Raw genomic sequence first — 18,734 nt, 5'->3', positions numbered from 1 at the left:
CTCTGTCTCTAATAAATAAATAAAATCTTTAAAAATAAATAAATAAATATAAGCCCAGTGGTTGGGGGTGGTAGGAGGGGGAGAAAAAGGAAGAGGGAATCGCCGTGCAAACAGCAGCTGCTGGTGCTCAACCACGCGGCCCTACGTGGTATTCACAGCTGGTGAGGAAGGGAAGTGCCGTCTCTCCATCCCATTTTACAAAGGAGGAAACTGAGGCACAGTCAGATCAGGGGAGAATGAGTTAGGGGGACATTGGAGAAGCCTGTGTCTGAAGTAGCCGATATTATTACTGCTTTCCAAATGTGCCATGCCCCTGCTTTGTTTCTCTCTATGATCCTCACCACTGCCTGATACCCTCTCATACAATTTTACTTGTCTGTCCCCGCCATCACCCCTCCTCCCACTAGAAACCAAGGGCTACAGGTAAAAGTTTTGTTTACTTTCTTCACGCTTCTTGCCTAGAACAGTTCCTGCACAAAGTAAGTGCTTCCTTAAATGGACTGAAGAAGGGATAAGTCCCTGAGTCCCTGAGAGGAAGAAGGTTTCACCTGGCCGGTGGCCCACTCCACAGATATGTGTTAGCACTAACTGTCCAACTGAATGAGTGCTGCACCAGGCTTGGCTCAGGTCCTGTGACACAGTGGTAAGAAGACAGACAAGGTCCCAGGACTCAAGGAGCCAGACTGACTATATGGAAAGATGCAAGTTAATAAGATGTGATGAGGTATAAGAAAAAAAGAAATAGGGCAGCCCCGATGGCTCAGCGGTTTAGCGCCACTTTTGGCCTGGAGTCCTGGGATGGAGTCCCACATCAGGCTTCCCGCATGGAGCCTGCTTTTCCTCTGTCTATGTCTCTGCCTCTCTCTGTGTGTGTCTCTCATGAATAAATAAATGACATATTTTAAAAAGAAAGAATGAAAGAAAGACAATGATAAGGTAGTGGATAAAATCAGGGGAGAAGGACACCATGCTCAGTTTAAGACCCAAAGGGCAAGAAGCTGAGAACCGCAGAAGAGCTGTGGGAAAGCATCCAGAGGAAAACCACAAGGGCGAACCCTTGAGGAACTGAAAGAGCCCAGTGTGCCTGTAGAACAGAAAGCAGGTCTTAGTGGCCTGAGCTTGGTAAAAGTGGGAGCCTGGTAAAAGGTGAAGTGAGAGGCAAAGCTGTAGCATTTATAAACACATTGACTTTGATTTGTGCCAAGGTGGGAGCCATTAGAAGCTTTATTGAAGTACTTCAATAAATGGACATACACTAAACTGCACATGTATAAATATACAATCTGATAAGTTTTGACATATGCATACACCTAAGAAACTGTGACTGTAACTAAGATAATAAACCTATCCATCATCCTCCAGTGTTTCCTCATCCCCTAATGCAATCTTCCCTCCCTATCCCCACCTCTATCCCCAGGCAACCACTGATCTGTTTTTGGTCACTGCGTTGCATTACATTCTAAAATAAAAATTTTTTTTTAATTTTTTATTTTTTTTAAAGATTTTATTTATTTACTCATGAGAGACAGAGAGAGGCAGAGGGAGAAGCAGGCTCCATGCAGGGAACCTGACATGGGACTTGATCCCGGATCTCCAGGATCAGGCCATGGGCTGAAGGCAGCGCTAAACCACTGAGCCACCCGGGCTGCCCTCACCATAATATTTTGAGGCTCATCCATATTGTAGCAGGTGTCAGGTGTCAGTTTATTCCCATTGCTAATAGGATCCTATGGTGTGGATGGACCATAGTTGGTTTATCCATTCACCTGTTGATGAACATCTGTGCTGTTTTCACTGTTTGCTATTATGAAGAAGCTACTATAAACATTTGTGTACAAGTCTGTGTGGAAATGTGCTTTAATTTCTCCTTGGTAAAAAAAAAAATTTCTCCTTGGTAAATACTTATGCGTGAAATGGCTAGATCGTATGGTAAGTGTTTGCTTAACTTTCTAGGAACCTGTAAAACTTTTTCTCATGGTGGTTGTGCTTGTTTCACACTCCCATTGGTGTGAACATTCTGGTCCCTCCATGTCATCACAAACATTTGATGTCAGCAGTCAGTCTCTCCATAGAGGACTTTGAGCAAAGTAGTGGCATTATTTTTTTTTAAAGATTTTATTTACTTATTCATGAGAGACACACACAGAGAGAGGCAGAGCTATAGGCAGAGGGAGAAGCCAGGGGAGCCTGATGCAGGACTTGATCCTGGACTCCGGGATCACAGCCTGAGCCAAAGGCAGACAGACGTTCAACCATTGAGCCACCCAGGCATCACGACTTTTTTTTTTATTTTAAATCTTATTTTATTGTGGTAAGTTCACCTAACATGAGATCTACACACTTAACAGATTTTTAAAAGATTTTTTTATTATTCATGATAGAGAGAGAGAGGCAGAGACACAGGCAGAGGGGGAAGCAGGCTTCATGCCAGGAGCCTGACACGGGACTTGATGCTGGGACTCCAGGATCACACTCTGGGCCAAAGGCAGATGCTAAACTGATGAGCCACCCAGGGATTCCCCAACAGATTTATAAGTATACCATAGAGGATTGCTAACTATAGGCACAATTTTGTATAGTAGATCTCTAGAACTTATTAATTTCACATAACTGAAACTGTACTCATTGACTAGAGTCCCTCCCTTCCCCGTGTCCCTGGAAACCACCATCCTGCTCTTTGCTTCTGTGAGTTTTGACAATTTGGGTAACTCACATGAGTGGTATTACGCAGTTTGTCTTTCCAAGTCTGGCTTATTTCATTTAGCATAATGTCCTTAAGGTTCACCCATGTTGTTGCATATTGTATGATTTCCTTCTTTTATGAGGCTGACAGTATTCTGTTGGATGTATCTATCAAATATTCTTTATCCATTCATCTGTCAAACAACATTTACTTTGTTTCCATATCTTGGCTATTGTGACTAGTGCTGCAAGGAAGTGGGAGTACTAACATGGGAGTACTAATATCTTTTTGAGATCCCCATGTCAATTATTTTAGATAAATACCCAGAAGGGGGATTGCTGGATCATAGATAGCTCTATTTTTCTTTTTTTTAAGATTTTATTTATTTATTCATGAGAGACACACAGAGAGAGGCAGAGACATAGGCAAAGGGAGAAGCAGGCTCCAATGCAGGTAGCTTGATGTGGGACTCGATCCCAGGACTCCAGGATCACGCCCTGAGCTGAAGGCAGACGCTTTAGCCGCCAAGCCACCCAGGGATCCCAGCTCTATTTTTCATTTTATTGAGTAGCCCCCATACTGTTCTCCAGAGTGGCACCATTTTGCATTCCCATAAACAATGTGCAAAGATTCCAGGTTGACACTTGTCTTTTATTTTTCTGCTAATAGCCATCCTAACAGGTATGAAATGGTATTTTGTTGCGGTTTTGATTTGCATTTCCCTCATGACTGGTAACATTGAGCATCCTTTTTTAAAATTTTATGTATGTATGTATGTATGTATGTATGTATGTGTGTGTGTGTGTGAGTAATCTCTGCACCCAATGTGGGGCTCAAACTCAAAACTCCAAGATCAAGAGTAGCATGCCCTTCCAACTAAGCTGGCCAGGTTTTTGTATACATCGTGGCAATTTGTACATCTCCTTAATAAGAATTGGTCTATTCAAGTCCTCTATTTTTTCATCAAGTTGTTTTTTGCTATTGAGTTGTCAAAATTCCTTATATATTTTGGAAATTAACCACTTACCTAATAAATGGTTTGCAAATATTTCCTTCAGTTGCATAGATTAGCTTTCCACTCTGTTATTTCTTTTGCTAGGCAGAAGCTTTCTGGTTTGATGAAAACTTGTCTCTTTTTGCTTTTGTTGCCTGTGCATTTGGAGTCACATCCATGAAATCATTGCCAAGGCCAATGTCATGAAGATTCTCCCTTATGTTATCTTCTAAGAATTTTATAGTTTCAGGTCTTATATTTAAGTTTTTAATCTTTTCAGTGTGTATGGTGTAAGATAAGTGTCCAAGTTTAATAATTTGAATATGAATATCCAGTTTCCCAACACTACTTGTTAAAGGATGAAAATCACAGGATCATTTCAATAAATATAGAAAAAGTATTGATAAAATTCAATACCCCATCATATTAAAAACTCCAGGAGCACCTGGGTGGCTCAGTTGATTAAGTGTCTACTTTCAGCTCAGGTTATGATCTCAGAGTCCTGGGATCCAGCCCAACAATGGGCTTCCTGCTCAGCAGGGAGTCTGCTTCTCCTTCTACCCCTCCACATGCTCATGTGTGCTCTCTCTCTCTCTCTCTCACTATCTCTGAAATAAATTTAAAAAATTTAAAGTAAAAAAAATAGAAACTCCAAAAAATAGGGATAGATAGAAATTAGCTCAACATAGTAAAGGCCACATAAGAAATCTCCTGTTGCCTCACCCCCAAAACTCTGCAGCCAGGAGCACAGCCAGAGACCAGTCCAGGGCCATACGTCTGGACATTCCCCCTCTCTCTGTGGAATGCTGACCAGTAGCCAGTGTTACCACAACCATGGGTGACTCTAGCATTTTCTCTTTCTGTTAATTTTTGTTCTATGATTTTCCTACGACAATCATGCCATACTAGAAAACTGAAGTGTTCCCCAGAGCTACTGGAAAGATGTTAAATATATGATGGGCACTGGAAAATGGAGGAATCCTGGAGAGAAACTCTAAGGTTGACCTTACAAATGGTTCTTGCTGTATAAGAGTCCAGTCCTCCTCCAAACACAATCAGAGGAGATAAAAAATGCATGGAAGCATTCCATATTGTCTCCAGGACCAGAAAGTCCTACTCTATATCTGACCACTCATGTTTGGCTTCAGTGGAGTAGCAGCAGCCTTCTGTGTTGGAATCTCCAAATTCAGAGTCTGGAATGTTGCCAACAGAGTCCTGCTGTGTGATGCCCATAATCCTTGGGGCCCCTGGTGATGAGCTTGCTGGCCAGTAAGCTCAGAGAGCCTCAGTTCACTCAGATGGAGAGTGAGTATGAAATTACGATGCTGCCAGGAGCAGTAAGTGGCATCATCTCACTTGAGCACTTATCACAGATCAAGCATGGTGAACCTGTAAAAATGGCTTTTATAAATTATCATTAAGGGTGCTCTAAGTTTGTTCAAGCTGCTATAACAAAGTACCACAAGCTGAGTGACTTATGAAAAACAGAAAGTCATTTCTCACAGTTCTGGAGGCTGGAAGTCCAGGACACTGTCAGCATCGCTGGGTGCTGGTGAGATGCAACCAGGGTACATGCTCGGGTGCTCTCGTGGGCTGCAGATGGCATTTTCTCCAGGTGTCCTCACATAGTGGGAGGGATGATGGAGCTCTCTATGGTCTCTTTTATTAGGGCACTAATCCCATGCATGACCCTCTACCCTCATGACCTAATCACCTCCCAAAGGCCCCACCTTCTAATAACATCATATTAAGGATTAGAACCTCAACATATGAATATGGGGGACAGGACACAAACATTGATTCCATAGCAGGTACAATGTTAGAAACCTTGTTTTTGAAACTCACAGACTGTGAGAAACAGTGTTTGCAATCATACTAATGGCAACGGTGTCCAGCTCCTGCCTGGAGTATGACTCAGAGAAGCCTCAGTATGAACTGCCATACCAATACCCCATATCTACTGTAACTCTGTACTTCCCCCGGAAACAGGATTCTGGTCAAGTTCCATGTCTTGGTCAGAAGTGGATATCTTCACACTCAGCCACTGTGGCTTGGCTTCAGTTCAGCTCTACCTCATTCCGAATCCCATATAGCCTGGTTCATCCCTTATTTGGGCGAACCCCTGCCCCGTTCCACTCCACACTCCCAGTGGCAACGACAGCTGCATCTGCTAATCTCTAAAGGTGGACTTCATCAGCTTCCAGTATGTGTACACTCTCATTTGTTATTATCTAAGCAAGGCAAGCATGGACTTGATCTTTGCAGCTGGGAAAAGTGCTCTTCTTCAGAGGGGAAGTGACCTGGCCACAAGGAGCAGGGCAGTGGTGAAGGCCACTTCTTTTTGTCCCTCCCACCATGCCCTTATCAGGCTGCTGTGCTGTCCCCAGGGTGGGTGGATGGTGATGACTCAGCCCCAACCTCCTCCATTCAAATTGTGGTCCTGCCTCTGGCATCTGGATGCCCTGGAGCAGTTTCACTTGTCTCCTGCCTCACTTTCTCCATCTGTAAGCACCTGCGTCATAGGGTCACACGAAGAGCAAGTGAGTGGGTGAAGAGCTCAAGGCCACCTGGCCCCCAGGTAAGGCTTAGCTGCAGGGCTGCTGGCAGGACCTAGGCTAAGATTCCTGGATTTAGCAACTGAGGCATAATTGCTTCCTATAATCATGCTCCCAAGTGGAACATTGTTTGTCATTTATCTAAACTTCCAATTCAACTGGGCATCTTGTATTTGCTCTGGCAGTCTAAAGTCATCTCCTTGCCCCTGAACACTCCCTGCAGGGGACCAGGTCAGGAAAGGTTGAGGCTTCTCCCTCATGAAAGCTGGGAGTGTGCGCAGGTCTGGACACCCTTGGCCCTTCACCTAGGCTGAAATGGACAGATGGAGCTGAGGGCGAAGCAGCCAATGAAGTGGCTGTCCCGAATGCCAGCCAAAGGTGTTGTCCACACTGGATAGTGCTGGGCCAGTCAGAGCCCTGTTAGAAGGTTCAAGCAGGACTCAGCCGTCACTGAGCTGAGCTTACCTGCACCCTCATGCCCATGCGTCTCTGTAAACAAATTCCCTTTGCTAATAATAATGGATACATTTAAGAGCAAACATTCATGGCCTTTATTGTGGGTCACATGCTGTTCTAGCCACTCCCCATGTGTGTTCCTATTTTCAATTGCTATATAACAAACCACTCTGAAGTTCAGTGGCATAAAGCAGCAGCCATTTCATTATGCTTAGGGATATTGTGGGTCAGGAACTCATGTAGCGCACAGGACTGACTTGAGGTCTATCCCACAATTTCTGAAATGGAGGCAATGAGAAGTGAAGATACAATGGTGCAAAACAGCAGAGACCTATGTTACTCCTCATAAGAAAGTAAAGCTGGAGGCTCAGGGGAGAACCAGCTGGAGGAGAGAAGAGTGGGCTGGGAAAGAAAGCATGAGATCCCTACTACAGAACTCTAGGGGGCAAGAGATGGACTCTGGGGGCCAGCAGAGATGGACTCTGGGGGGCAGCAGAGATGGACTCTGGGGGGGAGTAGAGATGGGCTCTTGGGGGGAAGCAGAGATGGACTCTGGGGAACAGCAGAAATGGGCTAGGGGGCTAGAGGTGCTGGGCTGCCACCCTTCCACCTCCTCACATCCCCACCAACATAGTCCCACCAAAACGTACACCACACATTCATACTAAGTTGGATTGTGGACCTTGGGAGAAGGATCAAGGGGATTGGCCCCACAGTCAACTCCACAAAGGCAGAGTGGCCCAGGAAGGCCAGCCTCATCTGAGTGACATGAGCAAAGATGATGTATTGGTGGGTGCCAGTGCTTGGGAGGGAAGTGAAATTTTTGACTATTTTAAGCCAAATGGAAAGGTGTACAACCTTGGGCTGGACACCTGGCTCTGCCACTTGCCAGCTGCAAATGCCCTCACTTCTCTCAGCCTCCATTTCTTTGCCTGTAGGGTGTGGATGATAATGATGTGTACCTCGCAGCATCACTGTGAAGGTTAAATGAGGTATATGTATTGAGCCCTCAGGAGAAGACCCAGTTAAGACAGTGGATCTGAGACCCATAAGGAGCGTCTGTGAATGTCAGGAGCTGCAGGGGCTCTTGTCAACCCTGGGCAGGTGTCTCAACCCTTTTCGGGTCCAGAAGCCTTGAGAATGTGAGCTGTGGGCACCACTCCCCACCACAGTGTGGAGGCCTGCAGCCCTGTGTAGCCCTGTGTAGCCCTGGGATGTGATGGAGGAGACTCTCCTGCAATCTAACCCTTTCTTGGTGATGAGGACCCAACTGCTGTGACCCAGAGCAGGGTGCAAATTCCCACTCACCATGTGGCCTCATCAGTCATATACACTGTGACCCAGCCACTGCATGTGTAGGATGAAGACACACAGCTGCTCTTAAGGTAGGCAGCAAATGTGAAATGCTTGGAGCTGACCAAGCACAGCAGGTGCCCAGAAGCATCGGCTCTTAGAATGTGCTTCTCTGCTGCTCAGGGTACCCCAGAGACTTCAAAGCCCAGCCTGTGTCAGGGCAAAAGCCTGAGACTTGGACCCTTTTGGGGGCTTTAGTTCCCTAGCCTACATAAGGGGCCAGTGGTCTCATTGGCTTTCTTCTGCACAAATATCTAGATAAAAGAGCCAGGAGCCAGGGTGCTGCTGCCTGCACTGAAGCCCCTTTTATGTTCCAGGTGGAGCTAGGATTGATGAAACCCCTGGCTTTGAGGAATGGGGTGTGGGAAGGCTGAATGGAGAAGTCCAGCTCTATACACAGTAATGGTGGGTCCCTTCCAGGAGCCCCTGCAGTCCCACACTGGGAGCCCTACAGCCACAGGAATGTCACCAGGGGGCGTATGGAGCCAGCACATGGCTTCCTACCCGGGGTGTGCTGGGGTTTGCCTGTGTTGTGGCCACAGCTCACTGACCCCCTCCAGCCCCTTCCCAGGGCCCAAAACCCAACTCTACAACACACCACATTTTTTTCTGGGGAGTGTTCAGGGTCCTCCCTTCCAACCTCCCATTTGAGTCTCCACTGCCTTCCTCTAACGTGCAGCACACAGATAAATCAGAGGAATGCTCTGGAGTGTGCGTCTCCCTGTGGGAGACTAGGGATAGTTTTCAAGTCAAGAGCAAGCAACACCTGTGGTTCTAGAATGAGGCTTCATCCACTCATGGCCCGTGTCCAGGACCCCACTTCCGGAAGCTCCACAGCAGCTGTGCCTTCAGAACCCGCAGGCTGTACACACAGGCCTGCGTCAGCGACCAGCCTGGGAGACAATGACCGTTCCCCAGCCTGGGCCTCCCTATCTGCCCCTGCTGACCCCTCTAGACCCAACTTTCCAGAATAAAAAGAAATCTCCAGGACCAGGCAGGGATATCTGACAGCAATAAATTTATTAAGTATTCCCCCCCAAAATATAAACACAAACCAGTAAAAACAAAAAACAAAACAAACCATAAAACAGGCCTGGAGCTGACAAATAAAGCAGACACGATGGAGCTGACCTATGGTGGGAAAACAGGACTCACGTGGGGTGGGGATGCCGTAAATACTGGAGGACAAACACTCGGGAGCCCTAGGGCGCTGTGGCCAGAGCTGGTGGGGGCAAGGCTTGGGGCGATGTCAGTGGCGACGTGGCTCTGGGGGACAGGCCTCTGGGCCACAGCGACAGCCTGGCTCTGCCCCTCCAGCTTCACTTGGGGCCCTGAGCCTCGGACTCCTCCTCGTCATCTTCGTACATCTCGCCCTCCTCCTCGGCCGTGGCGTCCTGGTACTGCTGGTACTCGGACACCAGGTCGTTCATGTTGCTCTCAGCCTCCGTGAACTCCATCTCGTCCATGCCCTCGCCCGTGTACCAGTGCAGGAAGGCCTTGCGCCGGAACATGGCTGTGAATTGCTCCGAGATGCGCTTGAACAGCTCCTGGATGGCCGTGCTGTTGCCGATGAAGGTGGAGGACATCTTGAGCCCCCGGGGTGGGATGTCACACACGGCTACCTTCACGTTGTTGGGGATCCACTCGACGAAGTAGCTGCTGTTCTTGCTCTGGATGGCCAGCATCTGCTCGTCCACCTCCTTCATGGACATGCGCCCGCGGAAGACGGTGGCCACGGTCAGGTAGCGGCCATGGCGGGGGTCACAGGCAGCCATCATGTTCTTGGCATCGAACATCTGCTGAGTGAGCTCGGGCACCGTGAGCGCGCGGTACTGCTGGCTGCCCCTCGCGGTGAGTGGGGCAAAGCCGGGCATGAAGAAGTGCAGGCGGGGGAAGGGCACCATATTCACGGCCAGCTTGCGCAGGTCAGCGTTGAGTTGGCCGGGGAAGCGGAGAGAAGTAGTGACGCCGCTCATGGTGGCCGACACCAGATGGTTGAGGTCACCGTAGGTGGGCGTGGCCAGCTTGAGAGTGCGGAAGCAGATGTCATACAAAGCCTCATTGTCGATGCAGTAGGTCTCGTCCGTGTTCTCCACCAGCTGGTGGATGGACAGCGTGGCGTTGTAGGGCTCCACCACTGTGTCCGACACCTTGGGGGAGGGCACCACACTGAAGGTGTTCATGATGCGGTCGGGGTACTCCTCGCGCACCTTGCTGATGAGCAGTGTGCCCATCCCGGACCCTGTGCCCCCGCCGAGTGAGTGGGTCAGCTGGAAGCCCTGCAGGCAGTCGCAATTCTCACACTCCTTCCGCACCACATCCAGGACTGAGTCCACCAGCTCTGCGCCCTCCGTGTAGTGACCTTTGGCCCAATTGTTGCCAGCCCCACTCTGACCTGTAGGTGAGGACAGGTTAGGGGGAAGCAGGAGGGGAACCTATAGTGCCTGCCTGAACATGCCATCAAAGAGAGCAACTGTGGAAGCTCCGTGACATGGGGATGCCCAATGTTAAGGGCTCTACACAGGAATTGAGAACCTGGAGTGGTCGCTCCTGCTCTGCCTCCCTAGGGGTTCCTGGATGAGTCTGTCAGCCCTCCCCTCCAGCCCACCCACCCTCTGGCTACCCGTGCTGGGAGTGTAAACTATGACCCCCAGAATCCCTTACAACTTGGAGTGTGAATGGGGATTTTGCCCATCACTTGGGGTGTTGAGCTCTGGGAGACAGAAATGGGGTGAGGCCGTCTTGATCACAGCAGTGTTGCATGCCCATGAACTTGAGTCCTCTGGAGACTGACTCCTGTCCTGAAAGTTCTGTAACAGTCCTATAAACTGAATTCTCTGTTTTACACAATGTTCTGCTTGAAATACAAGTGGTTTATATTCCCTGCACAGAACCCTTTCTCGGAGCCTCTGTTGCCAAATGCAAACTGGAAAGGTCACTTTTGTCCTGCTAAGGAGGGACTTTGCCCTGCTATTTCTGCTGTTTTGGATCTGCCTGTGATGGGGTCTGCATCAGGTGTGGGACAGGGGAGACTTACCAAAGATGAAGTTGTCAGGCCTGAAAAGATGCCCAAAGGCCCCAGACCGGACGCTGTCCATGGTTCCGGGCTCAAGGTCCACCAGAATGGCTCGAGGCACATACTTATGAGCTAGAGGGAAAGGGTGGGTTATGTGGGTCACAGAAGGTCAGGGGCTTCTCCTGCCCTCTAAATCCTGCCCAGCCTGCCAGAGTCATGCTGTCACCATAAGCACTCAGACTCTCTGGGGTCAGAGAGGCTGGAACCATGCATGAAATGGGGACCACATCCTACATCCATGTGGGCAGGTGAATATTTCTCCAGTTCACTATGGACATTGTTTTATACTAATTGCTAAATGGTCCCTACTCTAGACCCTCCCCGGGCTTCCTAAGGGGCCTCCTGGACTCTGCTGAGCATTATACATATTTGACTCTCACTCCAATGGCAGTTTCTAGGGTTCCTCATCTTTGTTTTGTGGGGAGGGCAGAGATGCTGAGACCCCACAGTCAAGAAGCCCTCCCCCCTCCTCCCAGAGGAAGCATGGGGGTAAGGTGGGAGCTCACAAGAGGCCTCGTTGTAGTAGACGCTGATGCGTTCCAGCTGCAGGTCTGAGTCGCCCACATAGTTGCCACTGGGGTCTATACCGTGCTCATCACTGATGACTTCCCAGAACTGCAGGGGGGAAAGAAAGGGTCAGCAAGTGCTCATGACCCCTGCCAGACCTTTTCCCTCCCATGAACTCAGCCCTGAGTGTAAAATCAGGGGCCTGGACTCAAAGTTTGCACTAGCCCCTTTGAGTGACTTCAGAGAAGGGCCCAAGCTCTGTCATCTCTCAGAAAATTGTTATAGTCAATATGCATCCACTGTCTGCATGTTCATGGTGCCTGGAGCTCTCAGTGTGGTTCAGGGCTCAGCTGACATGGACCTGGTTCCTCCAGATTCAGATCTGCCTTTGCTAACCAGGGGCCTTTGGTCCACTCCTCCATGAGGGGTTAGTAATAAACACTCTCTTGGGGTGGTTTTCTTTATTCTCTCTTTTCAGATGAAGGAATGGAGGTACACAGAAGGCAAGGGACAGAGAGTCCAGGATACACAGTGTCAGGGCACGGGATGTCTAGAAACAGGGTCTGGCAGTGTTCAGTACCTCATCAGCCTCAGCCAGCGGGAGCCACGGGGGCCTGCATGGGGAATGACTTGCCTGGGGCCCCTCAGCCTGCCTGCAAAGACCTGGCATAGCCCTGACTCCCAAGGCTCACTCTCTCCACTGCCTGCTGCCACTCACCCTACAGGATCTGGACCACCTCTTTCCAGCTGTCGGACCCTGAGTGGGTCCTGGAGGCACTCTGTGTCCTCATCTGTTCAATAGGCCTGATAGTGAGAACAAGTCTTAGCAGGAAGCATGTGAACGTGTGCATATATGTAAAGACATACCGCCTGGGTGAAGGGAAGGCTTCACAGAGCTCGGCCTTCACCCAAAGGGCATTGCCAAACCGTTGTGAAGCACAGTGGGCCCATACAAGGAGAGTCAGGAGTCACATGCTGGGTGACTTTCCAGTGCCCCTCCTCTTTGTTCCTCAGGGTTGGAGTGACTTTCAAAAGATGAATGATATGAAGGCCTCGAGAAATAACAAGCCTCTACATGTGAGTCATGTGCTGGCAAAAAGACAGCTGAGTGAAAAAAGCAATTAGATCCCTGTTTGCACATATTTATCTAAATATAGATGTCTCTAACAGGCACACAGAGATCTGTTCCAGGGACCTGGGCCTTGGAATGTGGGTCTGGGTTGGGGGAAAGTTCTTTTCACTATATACCCTTTGACTCTTTTGGAATTGTCACGTTAATTTCTTTTTTTTTTTTTAAGACTTTATTTATTTGACAGAGAAATGGAGAGAACCAGAGAGCAGGAGTGGGGGGAACGGCAGAAGGAGAGGGAGAAGCAGGCTCCTCATTGAGCAGGGAGCCAGATGTGGGGCTCAATCACAAGACCCCTGGATCATGACCTGAGCTTTAGGCAGACTGCCAACTGACTGAGCCACCCACGCACCCCGTCACATGTTAATTTCTAAATAAAAAGATTAGCTAAAAATATGTTTAAAAACTCTGATAGGGGCGTCGTGGCCCAATCGGTTAAGTGTTTGCCTTTGGCTCAGGTCGTGATCCAGGGGTCCTGGGATTGATTCCCAAGTTGGGCCCCCTGCTCAGTGGGGAGTCTGCTTCTCCCTCTCCCTCTGACCCTCCTTCTGGTGGTGCTCTCGCTCACTCTTTCTGTCTCTCTCAAATGAATTACGAAAAAAAATTTTAATAAGTAAAAAATTAAAATTCTGATATGGGCAGGTATTGTTATTTTTTATTTTATTTTATTTTTTTAATTTATGATAGAGAGAGAGAGAGAGGCAAAGACATAGGCAGAGGGAGAAGCAGGCTCCATGCACCAGGAGCCTGATGTGGGATTCGATCCTGGGTCTCCAGGATTGCACCCTGGGCCAAAGGCAGGCGCCAAACCACTGCGCCACCCAGGCATCCCAGGTATTGTTATTATTATAAAATGCATAGAAAAGTCTTGGCAATTCATCCAGAGAGGCTGTTATCAGAGGTCATCTCAGTGAAGGGAGGGGCTGGATTTATTCTCTGTTTTGTCATTGTTAACTGTTCTTTTTACACAGTGTGTGATAATTTTGTAATTAGGAAAAATAAACACACAGAAATGTCACTGAGGCATTCAGGGCCTGATCAGAGCTTCCTACCACTACTTGGATCCCTATGGCCTCCTCAGCCTAAGGCCTGCATGGGAGCCAGGGGCTTGGTCCCCAGAGCTCTGGGACACCCACAAATCTCTGGTTTCAGAGATGCCATAGGCCGTGTAGAGGAGTGATGAGTTCAAGATAGCAAGTATAGGGCCAGGAGAGAGTAATTCAGTTACCCTACCATCAACAGATCTACAGAAAGTTATTGAAAATGCATCTATGGAAAAAAAAAAAAGAAAGAAAGAAAATGCATCTATGGAAGGCATGGTCTTCCAGGAGGTGATGGACCAGATCCCAGCACCAGTTGATGTGTGCCAGTGACTACCTCCTGGGACCTCAGTTTTCTCATCTGTAAAGTGGACATGATAATAGTACCCACATTAAGGGGTTAGCACAAGTCTCAATGCATTCAGCAAATGTTAGCTTCACTGATTTAAAAGGTTAGATGCTATTTAAATCTGTAAAGCCATATGCACAGATAACAAAAATAAGTTTTATTTTTAAAAAGATTTTACTTATTCATGAGAGACAGAGAGAAAGAGGCAGAGACGTAGACGGAGAAGCAGGCTCCATGAAGGGAGCCTGATGTGGGACTTGATCCCAGTACTCCAAGATCACAACCTGACCTGAGGGCAGATGCTCAACCACTGAACTACCCAGACGTCTCCAAAACAAAAGTTTTAAAAAGTCAATATATTTTGGGATACTGTGGTGCAGTAAAATATGATATGAGCACACCCCCAAGACACATCCTTGAGGGAAAGGCACATTGGATAATGATATGTAAAGTAAAACAGGGGACCTCAAAAAGATTGTACATTTTTGTATAAAGATGTATAGGTGCACATGCACAGAAAACAGCTTGGAAGAATGGAAAGCAAAATTGTCCCCTAGGAGAGCAGGACCTAGAGGCATATGGTGGCTAAATGGGCACTTTGACTTTATCTGCAACTTTTTAGAAGAATATATTAATAATTGCTTTTGTAGTTAAAACTAGTAAAAATATCTTGGGGGATCCATGGTGGCTCAGTGGTTTAGCGCCTGCCTTTGGCCCAGGAAGTGATCCTGGAGACCCCGCAGGGAGCCTGCTTCTCCCTCTGCCTGTGTCTCTGCCTCTGTGTGTGTGTCTGTGTCTCTCATGAATAAATAAATAAAATCTTTTAAAAATAAATAAAATAAAATAATTATCTTGGGACGCCTGGGTGGCTCAGTGATTGAGCGTCTGTCTTTGGTTCAGGGCGTGATCCTACATCCTGGGATGGAGTCCCGCATCAGGCTCCCTGCAAAGAGCCTGCTTCTCTGCTGTGTATCTCATGAATAAATAAATAAAATATTTTTTAAATTAATCAATTATCTTATTAGTAAAATATATTATGTAATAATAAATAATAGAATACAATTTTGTAGATTAAATAAGAAACAACTATGACCACCACTACAGTTGAGAAAACTACCCGGTCTGAGCTCCGCTGCTATGACCGACCCACGCGCCCCCCCCTGGCGCTGTCCGCAGTGCTGATCCTTTGCCGCGTCCCTGCTCGGGGGCCAGGGAGGCGTCTGCCAAGGTAAATTGAGGGCTTGCTAACTCATGGGCGTTGGACCCTTTCAGGACCTTGATGTCTCTCCCCGCCCCGAGCACAACCAGCGCTACTGTGACCCAGTTAGGAGGCGGGTGCAAGGAAATCAGGAAATCCCTCCCCGCAGTGGCGGTCAGCGCCAGGGCCCGCCCCTCCGAAGCTCCGCCCAGCGGCCGAGAGAAGGGGGCGCAGACAAAGGCTCCTGGATGGCTCTGCACCCAGAGGGGAAGGCCGAGGTCCCCGGATTCATCCGCCAGTTGTGTGGCGGCGGTGAGGTGGGGGGGTGGGGGGGTGGGGGCCCCGCCCATCCTGATGTATCCCTGCAGACCTAGACTCAGACTCCTGCCCTGTCCTTGCTGGGCGGTGCCTCCACTTCCCGGAACGACCCCTGGGGGAAGGGCGATACCTCCTCTCGCTGCCTCCCCGTGAGGTGATGGCGCCTAAAGCATCTGGCACAGTGCTCAATCAGTAGCGATCGATGTCAAACTGCCTCTTAGGAGAGGTGTGTTCTCGCCCTGACCTCTCTCCATCCTTCCACAGCCAGGGCCCTCGCTAGAGCAGGCGCAACTGTGCCAGGCACCACTCCAGGTCCAGCAAGCAGAGCAGCAGCCGCACCCCACCCCCACCCTCACCCCTGTCAGCTGCTGCTGGTGATGGGATGTCAAGGTTTGCTCTCTCCCCTCACCAGAAAGCCCACAGCCAATATGGGATCAGTAAACAGAAATGGTTAATGAACTGCCCCTCCATAGGGCAGATGTCAGCATCTGCTGGGCCTGGCCCCAGCTTTCAGCATTTTCTTTGAGTTTGGTCTCTGAAGACTTTCCAGGACAAGGAGTCCAGAAGGAAAAAGCTCAAATGCTGTCATTGGTCGGCCAAAAAAGGCAGAGGTGGAAAAGAAACAATTCCTCCCCCCACAAAATCCACCTCTCTGGTTTCATTGTTAGAAAGGATCAGACATTAATTTTTAAAACAACATAAAATAAGAAAATCAACCCAAAAGGAATAAAAATAATTAGCAAACCCATGAGGCCACCACAACTCTAAGAAGGGGGAAAAAAATCTCAGCTGAGGACACATGTCCAGCATTCAGGCTATGGCCCCTGCCCTCTTCCCTCCTCCTCCTGCCACCTCCCTCCCACTACCCCTACCCCCTAGCCCAGCTACAGCTCCGGGCGTGGACTTGCCTTTGCTTGATATGTGTCTGTCCGGGCCACAGAAGGCATAGGTGTATAAACAGATCATGACTCCCCTAGGCTCAGGCCGAACTCAGGGCTGCCCTCCCTCCCCCAGTGACCCCTGACCCTCTGAGGAGCAGATGTTCAGGGCAGGCCTGGCCCCTGTGACCACATTAATGAGCCCCCCCGCCCCTCCCACCTGGCCAGGGCAGCTGTCAGTGACTGCCCCAGGAGCCCTGATTTGATTTGAGGCCATCATCCCCCCGGCCTCCCCCTCTCCCAGCCCCCTTTCTGGGGCAGGCACAGCTGTTTCTTCGGGTGATTAGGGAGTCTCCCTGGTACCACCCCTCCACCCCATCCAAGTCGCCTCCACCCTAGAGAAGTTGCAATTTACATATCAGCCACGAGGCTGCCCCAGCCGGGTTGTAATTAGCTTTTTGTTCTTGCCTGGTTTCCATGGCAACAGCCTCCAGAGGAATCCCTTCCTTGGCCCCTTCCCCTCCAAGACTTGTCTCCTCCCACTGCCTCCTTTGGGAAACTCGCCCCGCACCACTGCACCCTGGGTCCCTGGCCTTGGTCCTGACAAAGCCACCCCTGGGGTCCCCCATTTTGTTCTGTGGAGTGTCCCAGTGGGCAGCAGGCCCCACCCACCCAGCCTGAGCCCTGGGCTAGACGTCTGCAGGGACGAGAGAGCTGGAAGGTAGCATGGCTCTTTCTCACACTTGCTGTGTGACCTTGGGCAAGAAACAATCTCCTTGGACTTGGGGACGTGACATCTGTCTCCTAGGTTCCAGTGGGGAATGATACCACCTCCTCATCCCCTTAGTCCCAAGGTCTCCGAGGTAGGCTAACAATGGAGGGGAGGAGCCGCAGGGTGATGCAGCTCTCCATTCCAGAGCCCAGCTTTGTTCCCACAACCCACCCTGACTCCATGGTCCCTGAGTGAGTGCTGTCCAACCCCACCAGGCGTTTGCCCAGGCGGGGCTGAGCAGAGGGAGAGTCCAGTCCTGGGCCAAGGTCACCCCGAGTTGGGCCCAACCCCTCCCCCAACAAAGGAACAGGGTGGGGTCAGGAAGCTGAGGTTCCAAACCGTGAGTTTGGGGGCCTGTGGGGGGGGGTTCTGGCCACTTGGAGGGCATCCTGTTCGTGGGGGGAGCGGGAGCAGGGCAGATGGAATCATTTCGGCTTTGAAGGGGGCGTCCCACCCACACCTGCCCACCCCACCCATCTCGCTCAAGGCTGAGTTGCGACCCCAAGAAGAGGGCCACGCCCAAACAGTCCCCGCAGCTGCAGCCGCTGTGGATGGAGCTTAGTCGCCGACTTGGGCTGCGCTCCTGCAGGCCTGAGCGAACCCGGGCAGGAACAGAGGGCAGGCGGTGTGGACGTGGCAGGGCCGGGATCACCCCGGCTCGTCCCTTTGTTCTCGGCTTCGCGGGGGCAAGCGCGGCTCTGGGTGGGGACGCGGGTCGCGTGCCGGTGTCGGGGACCCAGCCTGGGGCGGGGGAGGGGACGGAGGCGGCGCGCGTCCTCACCTTGGCTCCGATCTGGTTGCCGCACTGGCCGGCCTGGATGTGCACGATCTCCCTCATGCTCGGTGCGTGTGGCGGGCGGCTGCGGGACACGCGCGGACGGGTCGGGGCTGGCTGCGGAGGGTCGGCCGCCCCCGCCGCCCGCTCTTATAGGCTGGGCCCCCCCGCAGCGCCCGGCCTGGCGTCACCGCGCGCGGCCAATCGGGGGACGCCGCCGCAGAATGCGGCACCGGCCTGCAGCATCAGCACCGCGCATCCCCGCCCGGCAGCGCGCTGCGGCGCCTCCTCCCGCCGCCACCCGCGTCCGGGGGGCCCGCGGGGGGCGGGAGTCTGGGCCCCACCCCGCACACCGAGGGGAGGGGCTGGCGGGCTCCTGGGAGGACAATAGAAGCCCCTCTTGGCGCTCGGACCCCGCCCAGACTTCCCTCCCGGGTCCCACCGCTGCGGCAGCCCCACCCCGCGGCTTTGCAGTCTTTCTTCCCCACACCCGCTCAGGGACCAACCCCAGGTTCCATCCCAAAAGGACGCCTCTCCCTCTCAGCTCCCTGTCTTGTGGCATAAAGGGACGAACGGGGTACCCTGAGCTTTGCTGGGTCCCTTAGGGGTGGGAGAGGCAGGAAGAGGCTGCAGCAGACACTGAACCCTCCA

General features: G+C 50.6%; 1 protein-coding gene across 1 annotated transcript; it reads right to left on the bottom strand.

Annotated features, from left to right (window-relative positions):
- Positions 1 to 9,040: 9,040 nt before the first annotated feature.
- TUBB3 (tubulin beta 3 class III) lies at positions 9,041 to 18,218 on the bottom strand. Its single transcript, XM_055307162.1, has 4 exons — positions 18,090 to 18,218; positions 11,624 to 11,732; positions 11,079 to 11,189; positions 9,041 to 10,436 (listed from the first exon to the last, which is right to left on the bottom strand). Exons 1-4 carry the CDS (start codon positions 18,144 to 18,146, stop codon positions 9,361 to 9,363), a joined length of 1,353 nt encoding a protein of 450 aa, XP_055163137.1. The 5' UTR covers positions 18,147 to 18,218; the 3' UTR covers positions 9,041 to 9,360.
- Between the last annotated feature and the right edge of the window lie 516 nt (positions 18,219 to 18,734).

The sequence above is a fragment of the Nyctereutes procyonoides genome, unplaced genomic scaffold (genome assembly GCF_905146905.1).
Source record: "Nyctereutes procyonoides isolate TBG_1078 unplaced genomic scaffold, NYPRO_anot_genome, whole genome shotgun sequence".
Taxonomy (NCBI): domain Eukaryota; kingdom Metazoa; phylum Chordata; class Mammalia; order Carnivora; family Canidae; genus Nyctereutes; species Nyctereutes procyonoides.
This window is presented reverse-complemented; position numbering and strand designations above follow the sequence as displayed.

What these genes read in the sequence shown, in the direction of transcription:
- TUBB3 (XM_055307162.1), bottom strand. Translation starts at nt 18,146, where the DNA reads ATGAGGGAGATCGTGCACATCCAGGCCGGCCAGTGCGGCAACCAGATC. An exon ending in GCAACCAGATCGGAGCCAAG is followed by an intron (nt 11,733 to 18,089) that starts GTGAGGACGCGC and finishes TCCCCCCTGCAG; the next exon opens with TTCTGGGAAGTCATCAGTGA. An exon ending in CTACTACAACGAGGCCTCTT is followed by an intron (nt 11,190 to 11,623) that starts GTGAGCTCCCAC and finishes CTTTCCCTCTAG; the next exon opens with CTCATAAGTATGTGCCTCGA.